Genomic DNA, 21,620 nt, shown 5'->3' with positions numbered 1-21,620 from the left:
CTGTCGATATAAAGTTATATAATATCCTATGGGAAGCGAGTATAAAAACACAAGTACAAACAGACATTAAAGTAGGCTTGTTATTTTACTTCGTAACCATAATCACTATTTTGCTTGCACGAATACCATAACGTTTAATTTTTGTGGCCAGTCAACATCTTCTGCAGATGTGTGAGAAGCAAACTCTCTCTCCTATTTTATGGGATCCTAGAGGTTTTCTATTGCCAGTGCAGCGCGCAACAAATTCCGTCAATAAAGGCTCTGAAGTCGTGGGCCTAAAGAGTAAGGAGTTTGCGGTTTTGACGGTATTTTCAACATCAACGTCACTGACAGATAAATCGGAGACCAAGATTGTGGCAATAGATTCCCATGTTGGCATAGCGATTACTGGCAGAAAAACTGATGCTCATGTCATCGACGAATATCTTAAAGTCGAGTGTAAAAAATATAAATATTACTTTGGGAAACCATATCCCGTAAACCGATTAGTCGCGGAATTAGGAAACACAATGTTTCGAAATAGCCAACGGATAAGTTGTCAACCCTTTGAAGTAGGAATACTATTTGCCGGGTATGATGAGGGGGGCAGCCACATTTACCAGGTGATGCCCTCTGGCGAGTACTTCAACTGCAAAGCTATGGTAATTGGAGGTCGTTCTCAAACAGTTCGCAATTATTTGGAGAGCAACCTGGAATGCTTTCTCACTAGCACGAAGGAGGATATCATATGCGATGCTATTCGTGCCATTAATTGGGAAATTCCCGGTGAAAAGCAGTCGCATTTAAATATTGCAATTGTTGGCGAAAACCAGAAATTTGAGCTTCTTTCGGGAAAAGATGTCGCCACATACGAAAAAAAATGTCGAGGATGTGAATCAGTCGAAGATTCAATTCAATGCTATTCACAGATTTCCTGAAATTTCGACATGAGAAATAAACTATTTTTGAAAATATTTACTATCAAAGTTTTAACAGTGACATAACATGATAGGTTATATAACATACATATTAACAGGGCTATTCTCTGGGATATAACATACAAGACTGTATGTACAGTATTACATAAACCTTGCTTTTAAAATAATGTACCGAATATCTACAACAGTCTTTCACGTTTTACTTTACATCTTTTAACTGAGTGAAAATAGGCCTCCTTCTCGATTTGAAAAACTTGAATAAAATTGACCAAACTGAATAAATTACTCATCCATCTTCAGATTGAGCTACTATATAAATTATTCAACATTCCCAATTACTTAACCGATGGGAATTACATAATCATCTCTCGTTGATTAGTCCGATTTGAATACATACAATTTAAATGTTGGGTCCGTTTAATCTGTGATTCTATCGCTCGGAAGCCGTCAATGCTGAGAAACTCAGCCAGCATATTATATTTGTTGTTTGCCGTAGTACTTAAAATTTAATTACAGCTGCAAGCTGCACTTTCTCATTATGTGGCAAACAAACCTGTTAACTGAAATTGCCCACGGGGCTTCATTCAAAAAATTTGTTGACGGGTAAACAGAGGCAGACAGTAGTCGGGAGCAGTTGAAACAGCAGCTGGAATAGCTTAAGGCCTTTAATTGATTTTAATATTTAATTCCACAAACATAAAATGCAAATAGAACGTACATTGAAATTGTGTACATGAAATCAATTTAAGAGCACATTCAAATCTGCAGAGAATCCGTCATGTTCTTATTAAAACCAAATTATGTATGAGTTGGGAGGGATTATACAATGTCTGATGACATCTCTCGTTTGACACTTTTATTAGTTATTAAACCAAATCAAATCAAATGTCTGGCTGTGAATTAAATAGAATGCCAGAATCCGAATTGCAATGCGATTATTAATTGAATTCTCAATTTTTGCACTAGCATCCTCTCAAATATTTACACAAAATGTTGCTGTCAGTGATAAACAGTCTGCAAACATGTTGAGTGACGCACAAATTGCAGTTGGCCAACTCAGCGTTGTGTTGACTTTCCTATATAAAACCAAGAGTAGGTCGCTTCTAGTCTGTAGCTTGTAGCTTGTACGTCTATTTGTATGGGTAAATACAAATAGCAGTGAGATTAGTTTCCACTTCGTACAGCTGAAAATTTGAGTGGCTGTCACTTAATGTTTACCACTCTTTGTGGCGTTGTGCGGAAATTAGTTGGTGGCAGCGTAAAGCTCTTCCCACTTTGCGCATTTTAAAGTCGTCAAAATGGAAGCTCTATCTATGTTCGGGGCTGATGATGATGTTGATGCGATGCTGGTGATGAAGCTGTGTAGTCTCTTTATGTGTGGCAAGTGGCTTGTGCTTGTTTTCACATACCCTACAACTAAACACGACGAGGGGTATACACTCAACATGTTATTACCAGAACATGAAGTCTTTCTACGTCGCAATATAAACTTATTTCAATTTAATCGTTTATGTATTCATCTAGCTGTCCATTTAGAGAACATTGACGGTGAATCGAATTCATTTTTGAGTATCGTTTTAACGATGAATCAAATTCATCTTAACAGTCTGTAAAGTCACGCTAATTTGGTAGTGTTAAGTAACATAAATAGTGCATTAAGTACGCTTTACAGTCTGTTAGGTTTCAGCATAATTGACAGTGTTAATTAAAATGAATAGTGTATACTGTAAAATTTACAGTCTGCTAGCTTTCATTTAATGTTAGAATTCAAATCTAAAATAGTAGAATGAAATTATAAATTCAAGTACAGATAATATTCCAAATATTTGATTTCAATTGAGGTAAAAACTAGTTTATTACGTATACGACCCATATTTTTTATTTTCTATTATTTTTTCCATTTATCTAGAGTTTCGAACAATGTAGTTTATTAAGTATACGACCTATATTTTCTGTAATTTCCATTTAAGTACTCGAGTTTATTTTATAGTTTATTTGGCAGTTGTAAGAGGCATTTGTTATTCGATCACTCACTATAAATGCTTTGCAGCTTGTTTCTTTTGTTTTTTGCTTGGTTTGATGAGCTAGTTGTCTCGGGCTATTGATGAGCTGTTGTTCTTTCATTTCCATTGTTGTTGCAAGCGTCACAAAACGACACTTGAGACCAGTTAAGTTCTCAGTTCTTTTCCGCCTGCGCCACGTTTGTTTAGATCTCAACGTTTGCTTACCACACTGGAACAGGAACAGCACTTTGTTATGACTCTTTGGGGCATAACAGCGTCGAGTTAATTTAATTCTGTGTTCTTGCTTAATTGAGTGCCTGGTCAAGCCACAACTGTGGCGAGAGCACGAACAAATGGAAATGGAAATGAGATGTAGCAGCTAACTAAGCACAGGATTGGGAATTAGTTCCTCACTAAACACGGACCCTCTAATTCAGTATTTGTTTTTTTAACTACTCCTAAGTCGAGTTTTGCGTGGCCAATCTCGCATGTAGATAATTTGCATTAGCATAAAGACAAAGACGGATTAGCGTACATTTCATGCCATGTAATATGATGAAAAATGTTGGCAATTTTATAATATTTACTCTCCTTCAAGTATTTCCTTCTTTTTGTGTCGTTAGTTACCAATTTTCTCCTACTTAACATTTCCTACATTGCTTTAAGAACTTCCTAATGACACTTAATGTTATGCTTCAAGTTTGATTTAATGAGCGCAGTCAAAAGGTCACGAATGCTCTGCTTTTAACTCATTTGGAAATGTCACTTTGTTAATTTAAACTGGCAGTTGAATGATTACGTGTAAATATAAACCCCATAATACAATAGACTTTCCCCCAAACCCAAACCTAAACCCAAACTCATATAAAATACTATATTGTACGGCAACCACAAATAAGCAACTGACATAAAACAATGTAATGGAAACCTGTGCACGTGGCGCAAGTTTAAGTATAAATTACCACAATAAATATAAGCTCAGCCGTCGGGCAACAATAATGCCAACTACAGTAAAAAACAACAACTATTATTAAGAAGCACAACAACAACAACTAAAGCAAGAGCTTACGCACAAGCGCCTTTCCTATAATGGCCTCAAAACAAAAAGGCAACGGAAACTGTTGTACGACGAAGGCATTGAGAGCAGAATGAAAAGCGAATAACAAAAGCAACAACAAAACAGCTATATCAAAAAGTAGAAGAAGATTTTCACCGTAAGCGTGACGTGTCGTAAGTTTTATACGATGTGAAAATTAAATTTTCGCATGTCAGCGTTGAATTAATTTTATTTTTCATTTTTTCCCCATCGCTTATTGCGTAATGGACGCCCCAAGGAAATGAGTCTCAACAGGTGGCATTTTTTATATAATTTATTTTTTGTAGAGTATATTCTTGAACACCTCAATTTCGCTGCTATCTTACTTTTAGATATTTGTTTTCATTACGAGATGAAATTGTAAATGTCGCTGAAGTTTTTTAATTTTTTGCAATTTGTCGAAATGGCGGAGGATGCAATTTCCGGGACTCGCTGCACGTTGTTAAAACGCCGCCCAAAGGCTTCAATTGCAATTTTCTCGCGCAATTTCATGAACATTACGAAGTATGATTCCTGGCCAGCAAATTGCATTTTGGCATGCCTGGCCTGCAGTTACCTTACACGAACTATGTCCTTTCACAGCTCTCAGCTCCCAGCTCCCAGCTCTAACTGCGACTTCAAGCTCATTGCACTTTGTTTTTATTAGACCGTTCTGGCGTCATCGGCATAATAAGTTTCAGTTTCAATTGCCCCTTAACGCGCCAGCAAACAAAAGGACAACTGCAGGAGCCCAAACACTGGCGTAGAGTAAGGACTCGTAGGTAAAACAAATGGCACTTGCTCTTGTAGCAATGGCAACCATAAGCATAACCACTTTCCTCTTTGCATCTGGGTGTATTCTTTATTAACCAGCAACAGAGTGTTTCTGATACCCTCTGCTGGTAAGAAACCAGAAATGGAATTGCTTAACTATTTCAACTGCATTCGAATGAACTGAGCACAAAGTATCTGCAAGTCGGACATTTCTAGGTTTCATAACTGAGTTTTTATTATTTTTATTTCACCAGAATTCTGAGTGCTCTTTCAGCTACATAGTTTGGTTTGGTTTGGTTGCTGCGCGAGTTTTGGCCAAACGAAAAAAAAATATAGCAGGAAAAAGCAAATAAATTCTAGAAATATTATTTTTGGGTAACTTTTGTTCTGCTTCGGCGCGCATTGCTTGTGGGCAGTTTTAATTTTGTTGCAAACTTTTTCCGTGCGAGGTTTGTGCAGCGTTTTAATAATAAATACGTGTATACGTATGTACATACGAATGTGTGTTTCAAACGAAGGGCAACCATTTGTATTTTGGGTTTATAAATAGACAGGAAATGCTGTAATGGACGTCCAAGGAAGTGGGGTAAAAAGTTATGTTGTGCTTGCGGGAAATGCTTTTCGAAATTCTATTGCTGTTGAAGTTTGCTAAAGGGTACATTTTAATATGATAAACCAGGCTCTTCGAGTTCATTTTCTGTGCCAGCAAAATAATTACTCAGCGAAATGAAAATCTTCTCGGCAAATAAAACAGATTGTTGGAATTAAAACTTTGCGAAAGATATTTTCATTTTGCTGCACAATTCTCGGCAAACAAATTTCAAGAGCTTAGCAACACAACACGTAATCAAATTGTCAACAAATGGATTTCTTTTCCATGGCACGTGACCAACGAGACCCTGAGGCCCAGAACGCCTACAGAGCCTACAAAACACTCGTATGTTATATGCCGAGCCTTGCTTTGGGCTCACGCAGTCATCTTCATAATTTTGCAAGCGCGACGCATTGCATATCAAATAGTTTGCCTTTTGTTTGCCTTTCGAAATTTCTACGCCGTAGGACTGTTTGACTAGCTGAATGAATAGCTAGCGAGCTAGCAGACTGACTGGCATACGTAGCGTATGCGCATTTAAGTGCCAGCAGCTGTCGAAAGTTTACACACAGTCTGTCAATCAGCACATCGATCGAGTGTTGACTGTCGAATTAAGCGCTCAACTTGCTGCTTAATTGAAATTGATTGTGTCCACAATTTGCATGTTTTTATCCATCGGAACACGATTCGAGTACTCAAATTTATTCCAACTGTTACACGCATGATATCATGCATATAATAAATCAACTGCCAACGTATAATAATTTTTTGGAAATACAATTTATGATTAAAAAATGGCATTTCAAATATTGAATTTATTGCAGTTATCTTAGGAAATATTTGCACATACATGAACAATTATTTCCGCATTGGGGAAACCAAAACCGCAAAATGCTCATTGAGATAAATTTAATTATGCAACTTCTCGCTTCTCGAAGCTTATGACCAATTAACAATGCCAAGTTTACGTAATTTATGCGCACATTTGACTTTTGCCAATCTACACATTTCGTCTCTATCTCTGCCCTCCTTTAATTATAGCTGACCATGCCGAACGATTAAGTGAAACCATACAAATTACTTCACATAAATTCTATTAATTGTCCCACTGCTCTATGCATAGTGGAACAGTTATCATTTACCATGGAAATTGATAAAAGTGAATTATCACCCAAATGGGGTCAATTTAAATTAAAATATAGATAGTTATGCTATACAAAACTGTGTGCTCAAATTAATTTAAATACAGCATTCATATTTTATGTTTGTTTCGTTCATAAATATATAAACTAGTAAATAATACTATAATAGTAATAATAATTGAAACGAGAAATAAATAAGAAAGTTTAGGCGGGTGTGCGCGAGGGTGAGATACCCGGTATCCATTTCAAAATAATGCAAAAGTGGTATTATCAATAACACATGTTAAATGAATATACCAAAAATACTGATATATACCAAAAACAATATTTAGTATATCAATATACTTGAATAAAAATTATTTCTTGAAAACTACAGCCGGGTGGGCTCAACTGTGAGATACCCGGAAGCCCTATTATCACTAAAATATGTTAAATTAATATGCTAATAAATTCTGAAATATACCAAAAACTATATAATAGCGATATAATCGATTAGACCCCCTGTTTTTTCCAATAAAAATGATTTTTTGGTAAGATACCGGGTATAAATTTTCTAAGCAATGCAATAACCGTATAATCATCAAAATATGTTAAATTAATATACCAAAATAATCTGAAATATACCAAAAGCTATTTATTGAATATTATTATACACGAATAAAAATTATTTCGTGAAAGCTACAGACGAGTGTGCTTGACTGTGAAATACCCGGTAGCAATTTTGTAAACAATGCAATAAAAGTATTACCAATGAAATGTGTTAGATTAATACACAAAAAAATACTGAGATATATCATAAACTATATCTAGTATATCGATCTACTCGATTATAAACCTGTTTTTTTCCAAAATAAATTATTTCTTGAAAGCTAGAGTCGTGTGTGCTCGACTGTGAGAAACCCGCTACCCACTTATCGAATTAAAACAAAACAAGACATCCTTCGGAAAATGCCAAATATGATACATCTAAATACAAAACAAAATACTGAAACACACCAAAAATATTTATTGTTTCTACATGCGTGATACATAAGTTCAGTGTTGCCTCAAATTATAATACCCTTCTGCCCTTTGGCTAACGGGTATGAAAATAAACATCACCTTTGCAGTGATTGCTCCCCAAAGAGTTTTTTGGGTTGCCATCGCTCTATTAACCTGAAGCGAAATAAATATAATATAGACAGCAAAAGTTGATGCCATTAAGATTCACTTATGGGGCAACATAAGGGTATGCTGAAATCTGTGGCAAGTGATTTGGCACGAAGGTTTGCTGACACCACGTTGACTTAAATACGAAAGCATTTGAGGAGGACGTAAGATCATTTCTGGCGAAATGAATACTTCTTGCTCCTTTAGGTAATTACCATTTAACCAATGAAGTGTGTTCTGCACGATGTGAGTCGGCACTTTTCCGATGGAAATTATGGCCGTGAAACTGTTGCCATGCTCCGCTGTTATTTATGGCTCGAATTCTTCTTTCGCGCCTCGCACACACTTCGCCACTTTACCAGTTACACCTCAAACACAGTGCGTGCCATTTTGTAGCGACCTTCGGCGGACTACGGACCACGGACCACGAATGCAATCAATAGCAGCGGAATCAGCAGTTTTATTATTGTTGTGGGTATTGTCATTGTTACAGTTGTCCCACAATATAGAATGCCATGCATAGAATGTGCGTGTGTTTATTTAACTCAAACCAAATTCATGCTGCTGACATAAATAACAACAAACACACACAATGTGAACGAAAATTGAGTTAGCTACACAAAATTGAGTCTGTTAAAAGCTCGAACAACTTTAAATTGAATTTCAGCAAATTTAAACTTTCTACCAAAGAACCTTGCTGTAAATGCCTATCAGGAGCATATAAGTAATGCATGTATTATCGAGTCGAGCAACACAATATTAAACATTTATCGCTGGAAATCGTCATGCAACCTGATATGTAATTATAAACTTCATTGGACTTGCTTAGTAAAAACTAAACTCAACTGTGGCAACATACATCTAAACACCAGCCCCAACCCAGCCCCAGGCTGACCTCTCCACTCCAGTGCCTATTTATTTATTTAACAGTGTCATTTACTTGCATGCACGACCGCGCAGCCAGTTTATGGTCTAAGGCCAGGACGAAGAGTTGAACACGAAACAGCTGGCCAAAGTTTGCCTCCAGACCCTAAGCCACGCCTTCCCTTCTCTGCGGCATAACTCATATATTTTAATATTCTGCTGGCGCTTGTTACCTTCTTTTGCAAGAAGTTTGCTCGGGGATAGAATTGTAAGTCGCACAGCGGTGGAAAAACGATTTTAATGCAAAGTGCAATTACAATAAAAATGCAACGCGAAACCAGAGACTACAATTTAATTAAGCTAATAAATTGCAAGTCATTTGGATGGTGCCGTCTGAAGTAAAAGTGCTGTGGGAAATTGCCTGCAAAATGGCACAGCTCGTAATTGCCCTGGGAAAGCGATTACAGGCTCAAACCCAGGCTCAGGGTCAGCTGTCAGTAGTTACTGCTTACTGTACTCTGTACTCTTTTACAGTGCGGTGTAGCAGTATTTTCCCGATTGACAGTAAGTCACAGCCCATGCAAAAATCAATATCTCTGCTCTTCACTACGTTTCGAAACGATTTACTGATATTACAAACGAAACAAGTACAATCGAGAGAGCTAGACAACTTTCTGTTTCCTCGAACTTAACAATTTGCTTAAAAAATATTTAATTTTTTTAATTAAGGTGACTTTTAATTGATTGGATTAATAATTATCTTACTTTTTCTGCCCTCACTCTAAACTATTTAAAAACCTAAAGAATAAATAATCACTATATTTCTCGAGCACATTTAAAATCATTAAAACATTTTTGTAATTTTATTATACTTCAACAAAATTTGATTGGAGGTATAGGACACGGTGTTTTTTATTAAATTGCAATACAATTTTCGATTGTTTCACCTTCATCGTTCTCTTTTGTGCAGTTGTTCATGAAATAGCGGAATGAACAACGTTGGGAGCAAAAGCGAACGAACTTATTCAAAAATTGAATGCTTACGCAACACTAATTTACAATTCCAGTAAAGTGTCTTCTTCTTCTCATATCAATGAGCTGAATCACTTTATAATTCTGACAATGACTGAATGCTGAATGAACTGAATAAGTTATTCTACATCGTTCACTAAAAAACACGTACTAGTTCCCTTATTAAAAATAAGAACACGAACTTATTCCGAGAATGAATGTTTACACAACACTAATTTACAATTTCAGCCAAGTTTCTTCTTGTACTATATTTTGTGCATTGCATTTCTGTTGATATTTACAACATATCAATGAACTGGGTCACTTCCATAATTCCGACCATATATGATTGATCATAGAACTAGAAAAAACTATTCAGGAAAACGAACGATGTGAATAAGTTATCCTTCATCGTTCGCAAAATAGAACGAAATAGTTTTCTTATTAAAAATGAGCAAACTAACTTACACAACACTAATTTACAATTCCAGCCAAGTTTCTTCTTGTATCATATTTCGTGTATTGCATTTCTGTTGATATTTACAACATATCAATGAACTGGGCCACTTGCATAATTCAGTGGAATGTTGGGGCAACAACAACCCGAAAGTGCCGCCCACATCGTTTGAATGCCACTTGAATGCATTACGGACAGCACAAAAATTATGCGAGAGTTAATGAAGACCTGGGCGAAGACAAGATAACAAACTACAAGGAAGAACTGCCGCAGACAGTTTCCGAGTTGACAAACAGAGACAGAGAGACAGACAGAAATGCCAGCAACAACAACAATGGCAATGCGAAACGTCAGCTAATGAATTTTAATTAGGTAAATAACTTTACTTGGACATTTACTGTCCTGTCCATTCTCCATTCGCAGCGGTCGGTTTACCTTCTGCAGTTAAGACCACTTGTTGTCACTGCCAATGGAAATGGAAATGGGAATGAAAATGACAATAAGAGAGACAATATCACGCACAGTCGCATCTTCACAAAATTTAATCAGACTTACTTTTGTAGCAAAACACTAAGGAAAAGGGAAATGATTTCATAACGGTTGCCGCAGACAAGTTGGCATTGTACTTGTACTATATATGGAAATGGTTTATTATGTATTAATTAAGCATAAAAAATATTTGACGTTGTCGACGCGTTTTCGTGTACTATATGTATATAACGCATACGCCACGTGTTACACGCGCTGTGCAGCTATTTGTATTTAATTGGGTGCGTGCAGGTTTCATGTGCCATTTGACTTTTCACACGATTCTTTTGGAATATTATACTCGCCATATATCTGGCTTTATCGGTATGTGCTCGCGTGTCGAACACTCGAGACAGGTGTAAATTTGTTGCCTTTGTCTTTGTCTTCTTCTCTGTGTGTGTGTGTGTGCGTTTATTAATTTTATTTTCCGCTCGAGTGCACGCGTTGCCATAGCCATTTACCTTTTTGGATACGGCTCATTTTCGTTTGTCAGATTTAATGAGCCGCATGCAAAATTTATTTAATAACTTTGCCGTGCATAATTCAGCTCTGTTTATGATTGCACTAAATTCGAGGTTATTAAATGAAGTGTGCTTCAATCCTCGACAGACATTTTTAATTTTTACGTGCTACAGCAGTAAAACTTTAAAGTGTGAGTATGAATACTGACTACATTTTCAAGACATTAAAACAACGTCAGTAAACATAGAGTTTAAATTTTCAGTGAAAGAATCCAACACACAAAATTACTTTCAGTTATATGGACAAGAATTATTTCGATTACAGACATGGGCATGTGAATTTGCCAAACCGTAAAACGGAATTGCGTGACAGCCGTTTTATAAATGACAATTTTAAATTATTGCGTATAAAAGTCAGAAGTGAAACCGCAGCAATTCAATTAATCAGCACATAAAGTTGGCTAAAAAAAACATAGTATTTTATTCATTTTAATTGTGTATTGATTAATTGCCGTCCATTTAAAGTCTTATTCGCCCAACAAAGAGCGTTTTCAATGCATCGCATCGAATGATATAATGTCCCCACCACACTTTGGGGCAGCTGTCGAGAGCGAACAGAGGGAACACTCTCACCGCTTGACACCCACAAAAGCCATCAACAAAATGTGGCGAGCCTGTTTTATGCCCGCCCTGGCCAACTGATGACCTACCTGACTACCTTCGTTCCCTGCCACTGAGCTGTCAGTCTCTCTCTCTCTCTCTCTTTCTGCCACTCTGCCACCATTGCGGCCACAACTCAACGAAGCAACCTTGCAAAAATGCACAATACAACACCATTTTTCAAGCCACAGAAGTGCTTCTGGTTCTGTTTCGGTTTCTGCTTCTGCTTCTGCTCTGTTGCTGTTGCCATGTTTGCATTGTTGGCTGCTTCTACTGCTACTGATAATATTGGCCAAAAAGGCCTTACGTGCCAATTTATTATAACTTATTCAAGGCCAGCATTTCGGTATCTGCGTGAAAAATACCATAAAAAATGAACGCTGACCCGGCTAAAAGCAGCAATTGAAAGCATCGTTTGCCAACGACCCATACACACACACACATCACTTTGCTATCCTATGTTTATACAGCTGACTGTGGGCTGTATTGGACTGACAGCTGGGTGAGCTTCAATGTGTTTTTCCACAGAGTATTAAACAGTCGATTACATACCGAAAATGTATTTTACGGGCTGGCATTTATGGTATGTTGCCTATCCAAACTCAGACACGCACAGAACTTGCGCTTCAAGTATATTACCAAAGCTCTCTCGATGAGAGCCCGACACAAAAAATAAAAAAAAATGCCAACAATTTCGTGGTGGCGCAATCAGAAATGGATCGATTATATTTGAGGATGGGGGAGAATGGTCGAAAAAATTGAAGTTTAATTGCTTTGCAGAACTTGAAATAGCGAAAGTTATCGCAATATGAGTAAGCGAAAAAGAAAAAAGCGGTGAAAACTGTCCAAAAGAGTTTTTCATAACAAACTTTTTGGGCGAAGCTTATTAAAATCAAACTTGTAACTTAAGTTTCTATTGGATTGCAAAACACTCGAAGATAATAACCAATTTTTGTACAACACATTTAATTGCAGCAAAAGCCGCAACAAAAATTCAAGCCGTCTTTCGAGGCCACAAAGTGAGAGAAACCATGAAAAAGTCGGAAACTAAAACTGCAACCAACAATGGCAGCGCCATTGCCGCCAATGCTGCCTCGGCTGCCGCAGAGGCAGCTTCATCATCAGCGGAGCCCACCAAAGCGGAGCTCGAGGCTGAATTCGATCCGAACGACAAAGGTAAGTGAAAGTTAAAGTGAAAGCGAAAGCGAAACTGGAAGCGAAAATCTGATTGAAAGCAGTCAAAGTGTTAAACAAGATTCCCAACTGGGCAGCGGCAAATATTTACTTGGTCCTTGTCCAAGATTGACAAAGGCAGCAGTCAAATAATCAAGAAAAGTAAACCAAAGAGCTCCATGGTCACAAGAGACTATTGTGTGTGCGTTTGAAAAGAATGAAACGAGAGAAGCAGCTTTTTAAATTGTAATCGCAAGAAAAAGAAATCTTTTGCTTTTTATGCTGTGTCAGCTTAGTGATGATACGATTAATCGTTTGATAGACTATAATCGATTATTTTGCTTAGAATTATGATGAAAATTGAATCGACAAATAGGTTTCAAATAATTGAATTATTAATAGATTATATGACTTAATGAAATTATTTAAAATTTACATTAAATTGACTAATCGATTATATTTTTGTTCGATTACGTACTTAAAATAATTGCATACTTCAATAATCCATTAATGAAATGTTTTTGCCGTCTCTAGTCACATGCAAAACATGAGACTCATAGAGTCGTAATCGTAGTCAACTTGTTTGGCCATCATTAGACGTAATCGTGACAGACTAAGTGCTCTGCTTGTTAGCCTGCTGGCTCATCCTAATCTCATTAATCATTGCTCCACTTTCCCCCGAGAAAAAACCTTACCCTAAAGTTGACACTGGGCGTTAGACGTTTCAGTTCAAGTTGCAGTTGGTGTCACGGATACTTCGACTTGTAACTTTGCTCTCGCCATCGCCCTTGCCCTCGCACATTTTTAGCAATTCAGCAACTTTACACCAGAGTCAAACTACATGCTAGAATTACTGTTTACACAACTTCCCGAGCGTAATGAAAACTTGCGCGTTACCGTTGCGCAATACTTCGAGTGGGAGAAATAAGCGAAGTTCGAGTGTTGCAAAAATTTGTCATTCGGCAGTAACAAAAGTTGCTTCGCTGCCAACGACAGCCAGGCACATGGCACATGGGTATGCAAACTTTATAGCAACGCCTACTACAACAAGACAAGAAGAAAAAGGAGGAGTGAATGCGCCAACTGTGTATTTAATCGTGGCTCTGACAGATCCCCAACGCTCATAAATAACGCAGAAACTTCCAAGCGACACAAACATTCACCCCCAGGGAGTAAGCTTGAATCTGCGGATCTGCTGCTAGCTCTTTTGCTTAACCCTATTAAGCCCCAACAGCCACTGACAATTTTAGCCATAATTTGCTCGCCTCGCACCAGCCTGCCAGAGTCTGGCATGCTCATTAAAAACTTAGCGGCTGTCATCGAGACACATCGGTGGCAAGGACAGCGTCACTTTCTCACACCTTCGTTGCAACTACAATGACAGGTAGCGACATCTTCAACTACTATACTATGTGTGTGTGTCTGTCTATCAGAAGAAATTGCCGTTGAGCTTAATTATGGTGCTCAGCACCATGGAAGTAGCATATCTTAGTGCCACAGAGCACATGTCTCCAGTGCTTGCCACACACACACACATGACGAGTATGACAATGGGCGGCAAAGGCTAATTAGGCGCGGTTCAGAAGTCAAAGCGAGTGAAAACGCCTGAAAAAGCTTCAGACTTTTTTTTTGTACCGCACTCAATTACAGCGGAATAAGTGGAATAAGAACACAGCCAAGAAGGCCACAGACACATATATATTTACACAGACACACACACATGCAAGTGTTCACTAGTCCCCAGTTGAATGTGTTCCACTTTTCAGCGCCGTCAACGTTGAGTCACCTTTATTTTATTTTACTCTAAATTATTTCATTTTATCTTATTTTTTTACTACTGTTTTATTCTCCTTAAGAAAACTAATATTGCTTTAATCCAACTTCAATTTTGTGCTTGATGTATTTATGCACACCTAAGAGTATTTTATTTTACATAAATTTATTTTATTTTGTTCGTATTAGTATTCTTTTTCAAAAATTGATTAAATATATCTTAAAGTTAACTTCAAATATCTTCTAGATTTTCTTATATCTTTGTAGCTTAAATTTGTTGCTTTTTAAAAATTATTTAGTCTATGATTATATTTTGAAAATTTTTGTACTATCTCAGGGATTTCAGCTTGTGCTTCTTATATTTAACGGATCGTAGATTCAATAGGCTATTGGTGATATGTGTTCTTAGTCTCTGCCTAATCGGAGCATCGTATTCATGCTTAAGCGAGATTATGTTCATGTTTGAACAAATATCTTCAATTTCCCGATAAAAATTACTATTTATGCTTCCAATTTAAATTATTTTTTGGCTTAGGACACTGTGATAATGTGTTCAAGCTCCGCTGACAAAAGTTGGTGCCAATATATTAATATGGTATTTTTTTCTTAGTCAAGGATTTTCATTAAAAAACTCATTTAGCATTTTCAAGCCAAATTAAAGAAAGTATTGAAAGTCACATAACAAAATTTGTCAAATTAATTTTCTCTTTTAGTTAACTAAAAGTTTGTAGTTTTAAGAATAAACTTCATGATTAGGAAGAATTTTATAAATCACAACAATATTTCCAATATGTTCAATACATATTTAACAAGCAAACAATTATAATTATGTTACTCTACTTAGTAAAAATAGAAAAATAAATAGAATTTATAACATAAAATGATTGAAATGATGTCAGGCATTCGTGAAGAAATTAAAATGAAATTAAAGTAGAGTCTTGTTGTATTTACGTATGTACAATTTTATTTGCTCAATCTCCGCTAAAAAAAATTGTTGCCAATAATTTGTTTTTATACTTTTTCTCATTTTAATTAGAAAACTCATTTAGCATTTTCAAAGTTGAAAACTATTAAAGAAAAGGTTGAAAAATTAAATTCGAAAGTTCAAAGTCATAAAAAAAAAAAATTATTCACGTTAATTTGATTATTATCATTTCTCTCAAAGTTAAATAAATTTTTCAATTTTCAAGAATATATACAATAATAAAATTCATGCGATGGATGAATTTTATAGATGTCAACAACATTATGAAATTTCATATGCAAAACAATTTCAATAATATTTATCTGCATTAATTAAAATTGAATAATAAATTGAATTTATAATAAAATTGTCGGAATGATGTCTGGCCTTCAAGAAGAAATAAAAATGAAATTAAAGTTTAGGCTTGTTGTATTTATATAATAGAATTTTATTTGCCACTGCTAAGCATTTAATCCGCATTCGAATGTAGATTTTTGCTAGTTTCTTTTTTTTATGTTGATTATTCAATTGTTTCAGTGCAAAACTTTTCCCATACTCTAGAAACTTGGCTGTTTAGCAATGCAACTTCGCACCTGGTTCACACCTGCTGCACTACTGCGCCCAGAAGAAGAAGAAGAGAAACCTACTGTTGAAACTTCATCATTATTCAAAAGTGGCAATCAGGACAACAATGTAACAACAATTCCGACAATGGGCGTTGTGCAGCTGGTGTTGGCCTACTTTTAAAATATGTACCTAGCAGATTGCACAATTTTACCAACAACAACAACAAAGCGTAATAAAAATAACAACGACAACTAGCCGAAACCTAAGCAAATTATATAGCTGCAGCTTGGCTCAAGCAACGTTTCTTTTTTTTGGCATACTGTATGCAAATGAGCACAAAAACTTTAACGCACACAAACACACACACACACACATGCCACACGTATGCAGTTTGTTTGGCTGGACAAAAATCGAAAGCCAAAGGATTTTGAATGCATATTTTGTAGTTGCATTCGCATTTGGCTGGCGCTTGTTTTCCTTTTTGGCATGTCGAGCATTTGCTTTGTGCATAAAACACACTCATTTCCCAGTCACACACACACACTAGACTAACACACACACACACACATACAGATTACGCAGACAACAAATGTGCAGAACGTATCGCAATAAACATTTGCCCTAATGCCTTCGAAGGTCGTACAGTTGTCTACCAATTTGTTCTGTGGCCAGGCCAATTGCAATTTTGGCCTCATTTCGCTTGCATAATCATTGCTCACTAATTGTTGTTTACTGCAGGCAAAGTTATGGCTGCCAAGCAACAACGGTGCGTATGCGTAACTTTGAGGCTTATTCGAGTTTGGCTCTTTGTAATGATGAGCAAATATTGAGATCTAACTACACAAAGTCATATATATCATATATTGCAATAATTGTGCATTGACAGTTGACAATTTGGCAAATGTTGAAGTTTTGTCGCCAATTAAGCATTTAATTGGTTTTTGTGTTTATATCCGCTACACACAGAGTAGAAGGATATTATAACACTGTGCCTCAAGGAAATGTATGTAACAGGCATAAGAAGACATCTCCGACCGTGTAAAGTATAGATATTCTTATCCATGTCCGTCTGTCCGTCCATCTGCGATCAGATAAAAATTGTAGCCGTTATTAAAAAAATACTTCTGTATGGGTAAAAACGGTGTCTTAGTTGCTTTGGCTGATAATCTGGTATATTTGGCAATATACGGTATATTTTAAATGTATTACTGTATCAATAATGAATACATCCATTGACATATTTTTGGTATTTTTTGTGGTATACTATTTTGGTATATTTTAAAATTAATACCGCACTATTTTGCTTTTATTCAAAATATGTAGCGGGTATCTTACAGTCGACAACACTCTCTAGCTTTCTTACTTGCCTTTAATTTGTCTGCGGATGCGTTATTTTAAATCTATAGGCATTTACATAATAAATTTTAATTTTGTTAATTAAATTGCAAATGGAAATTCGTTTGCTGCTAATTCGACTTTACGCAAACATACACGCATTGAAATAATTCATTTATGAATGTATTTTATGTATTTGTAGGGTAATAAATTCTACCCAAAATATTTAATAGAGAAATGTTAATTTCTGACTAGAGGAAGCATATTTTTAAAATATATTTTTAATCGTTATTATATACTGCTGGAAAATGTGCTTGAATTATATGAAAGAAGTTTTATTCATTTGCTTAATGGGTCAGAGTTTCTATTATTATTATGTAGGTTATATAAGATTTGATTTGTTGCATTGCTCTACAAAACTAATTTAGTAAATTTTATAGATTGCTAGAAAATATTTCTCTGCTGGAATTATATGAAAAAATATTTATTCATTTGTTTAATGGGTCAAACTATCATTTGATAATAAAAATATTTGAGATTTTATTTGCTCCATTACCCTATTTAGTAGAGAAATACATTTAAAAATATATATATATTTATAGTCTTTTTTATAGACTGCTGGAAAACTTTTCACTTCTTGAATTATGTGAATGAAATTTAGTAATTTATTTAATGGTTCAGACTTTTCATTATGAATACGTTGGATAGCAAACACGTAATGCAAATGCATTTCGAATAAAGGTGATAATCGAGATATATGAGATTTGATTATGTTGCATGACACATCGATTAATATTGCTAACGGCTTATGGCACCTATTCACTGTGCGCTTAGATAGTATGCCATCAGATTGGGGCTAGCTGACAATGAACAATTTGTGCGTGTTTTTTGCCGGAAGTTGATAAAAGTACGAATGGGCAACAGCAGGGGCAACATCAACAATAACGAAAACAGCAACAAAAACAGCAACACTGGAACATCTGCGATAAAGCAAGCGCAACGCTTTTTCTAATTGGATTTGGGGCTTTAAGCGCGCTTGTAATTTCATTTACACCACAACAACACGGCCGGAGGGCGAGACATTTAAGTACAATGTTTTTGTGAGTTGTCGTGGTGTTGTTGTTTCTGTTGTTGCTGTTGTTGCTGTTGCTGGTTCACAGCTGCGCCGCTAGCAGCTCAAACAAAAGGCGGATCCGGAAAACACGCGCAGTAATGCGGCGAATAAAGACAACAACATCAACAAAAATACAACACAAAAAAAAAACAAGGAGAAACACAGAAAACGACTACTAAAAAAACAAAGAAAAGCACGAAACGAACAAGAGCAACAAAAACGACAAGAAGCACGCAATAAGCAGCATGAACTAAAAACATTTCGGACGCTGAATTGGCGCTTTTTGCAGCAGAGCAATACGCACTCACACACACACACACATTCCTACGCACGTGCACGCACAACACACGTAGAGAGACAGAAATGCCCGTGGCCAAAAGCTCAGGTGCGCCGCAATGTAGGCAACAAAAAAAGTAAACTTCAGCGACCACTTCGCACTGTGGACTAAATTTCTAATTTGGCTGAAACTTACTCTTTTTTTTAATGTTTAAAATAGTCAAAATACTATTATTAAACATTAAACTATTATGCCTCAAATACGAAATGTTAACACTTAACAGTTTTCTGTTATATTAAGAGCTGTAAAGTTAACTCTAGCAACGGAATGCAAATTTTTACAGTATGCATTGAAAACACAATTATTAAAAGAATATTGAATTCACAGATTTCGACTGTATGTTAAATGCAATCAGTTGTTGAAATTGTTTCTAATTTAGCTGGCACTTTCACTTTGTTAAAAGTGTTAAAAATTTAACAAAATTAAAGCCTAGGCAATTGGAAAACATCAAGCTGTTAAGACTCCAAGTCTAAATGTTAATGTTTTAAAATTTTATGTTAACACAATAGCTCTTTAGTCAGCTCATTTTATGCCATTAAACTTTTGCTTCAAATTCGAAATGTTAACACATAACAGCTTTATATTAGCTTAACAGCTGTCAAGTCAGCTCTAGCAACAGAGAGACAATTTTTGCATAACTTTGATTATTGAATATTAATTTCGCAGGTTTTAATATGCATTAAATGCAATCAGTTGTTTAAACTGTTGATTCTTATGCGAAAATTTGGTCATTTTAATAAAGGCTTCTTAGGCAAGACTTTAAATGTTGTAACTTTATTAATTATGAATCCATAGGGATGAACTTTTCCCCACTATGTTATTGGCACAATTTTAATTTTGGTCAACTGACCTCACTTTTCCAAAGTAAATTTACCTGCTGTGGCAATTTGGTTTCCTTGTAATATTAAATGCCAGATAAAGTGCTCATTTACCCCACAGTGCATCGTCCACAATTCGTTCGGTGTCGGACCTTTAATTTATAATGCACAGTGGCCAAAAGCTGCCATAGATTACAACTGTATCCGTATCTCTATCTGCATCTGTCTGTTTGTTTGTTTGTGTGTGTTTTGGGTGTACTTGGGTATGAAGGCGTGACAGCTGCTTTTGAATGTGTGTGTGGTTTTTTTTTGTAGCCAGCTAAACACTGTTGTCGGTCTCATTTTAAATATTTTAACAATTTGGCACCTTTTACGCAGACTGCGCACAGCTGGGCGTTGGGCGTTGGGTGTCCTTTGGCCCGTCATGAACGAGTTTATTGTTGCTTTCAAATTTCGCTTTTGTAAATATTTAATTGCGGTTTCAATACGTAATTTTCTTATTTGTTTTCCTACTGACTGCATGAAAGCTCGGCCTGTTTGCCTTTCGTCTGTCTGTGTTTGGGTGTTTGTTTGTGTTTGCTCTGAGCACCTAAAGTTAGCCTCAAGTCATTTAATGGTCGGCTAAGTTGATTTGAGATTAACCATTTAAGTGCCATTCAAAAGATAATAGAAGCAGCTCTATAAATTAGCAAGTCAGGATTACCACAGCAAAATTAACTTATGCCTGAATTAATAAATACATTTTAAGCCCTTCGGAAACATTGCATAATTAAAATATATGAAATGTTAAAAAAACAATTTAGCTAGCTGCGTGTTAATTATAAATTTATTGCTTGTTAATCCACTGCAAGGTTACTTAACTGTTCTCTCTCTCTTTTATATTGAAGTCCCGCTGAGTTTTAATTAGTTTTCGAGCTACAGTAAATTTGCACTAAACATTTCCATGCCATAGCCATAATCTCATATTGTGTCAAGCTTTATATTAATTAAAGTTTTTGTTTGATTTGCTTCTATGTGAGTCTATATATAGCACATATATGTATGTATGTGGGAAAAGGCAAACTGGGTAGCTTATAAATTACCAATGGGACCCTCGACCGACGTTATTCGGTTGGCTTAAATGTGATTACCACAAGAGAATTTATACGTGTTTGAACTTTAATTAGCAACATGCTCAAAATTTATGTGTGGCAAGCCTTTATGTGCAAATTATCACTTAATCGGACCGAGGGGCAACCCACATTAATATTAATAATCAAAACTGCCCAAGAGTTGCACACAGTTGACAGTTGAACATTTTAATTACGGTGTAACAGTGCGTATGCGCAATTATCTTAATTTCTTGCACATCTGCGACAACTGTCAAAGAAGAGATTTTATCCGGTCGAAAAAGTCGACGTAAAACAAATACACAAAAAATGTCAGGGCAATTTTCGTTGAGGACGAAGGCTCTTTCGGTTAACCACAAGTCTCAGTTAGCGGAAATTGAAAAGTAGGCTTAGTTTTTGTGCTGGGCCTGGCACGAAGAAATGCCAAACAGCACGAAAATCTTGGCAACCACAAAGCCCACAACAGAGGAGAAAAGAGGAAGAGCGAAGGAAAGGGAACAACACATTTTACTTGCCACGATTGAGGTCACAAAAACTTTGTTAAACAATTCGTTTTTTCGTCTACTTTTCAGCAACTTATTATCGTTGCGCATTTTCCACAATTTGTTGTTATTACCGAATACCCTAAGCAATGCTCTTTTTTAAAGGTATATTAGGCATATACATACTTTGAAAGCATGGTAAAGTACATTTAAAATTTAAGATGACATTGCTTAGAGCTCTTAGATGTGTGCTTAGCTGAAGTAATTATAATTCAGATTTATGAGAAAGACTTAACAAAGTTATTATGACAGCTG

The 21,620-nt window shown here is 36.0% G+C and overlaps 2 protein-coding genes across 4 annotated transcripts in view; both read left to right on the top strand.

Moving 5' to 3' along the window:
• Positions 1-21,620, top strand: part of LOC132791918 (uncharacterized) — a 53,980-nt gene that overhangs the window by 25,427 nt on the left and 6,933 nt on the right. For all 3 annotated transcript variants that reach the window (XM_060801043.1, XM_060801046.1, XM_060801044.1), the window contains one exon: positions 12,609-12,809. In XM_060801043.1, the coding sequence (XP_060657026.1) occupies positions 12,609-12,809 (201 nt within the window). The remainder of the gene's footprint in view (positions 1-12,608; positions 12,810-21,620) is intronic.
• LOC132791285 (proteasome subunit alpha type-1-like) lies at positions 74-969 on the top strand. Its single transcript, XM_060800148.1, has one exon. The coding sequence runs from the start codon at positions 168-170 to the stop codon at positions 915-917; it is 750 nt and encodes a 249-aa protein (XP_060656131.1). The 5' UTR covers positions 74-167; the 3' UTR covers positions 918-969.

The sequence above is a fragment of the Drosophila nasuta genome, chromosome 3 (assembly GCF_023558535.2).
Source record: "Drosophila nasuta strain 15112-1781.00 chromosome 3, ASM2355853v1, whole genome shotgun sequence".
Classification (NCBI taxonomy): domain Eukaryota; kingdom Metazoa; phylum Arthropoda; class Insecta; order Diptera; family Drosophilidae; genus Drosophila; species Drosophila nasuta.
This window is presented reverse-complemented; position numbering and strand designations above follow the sequence as displayed.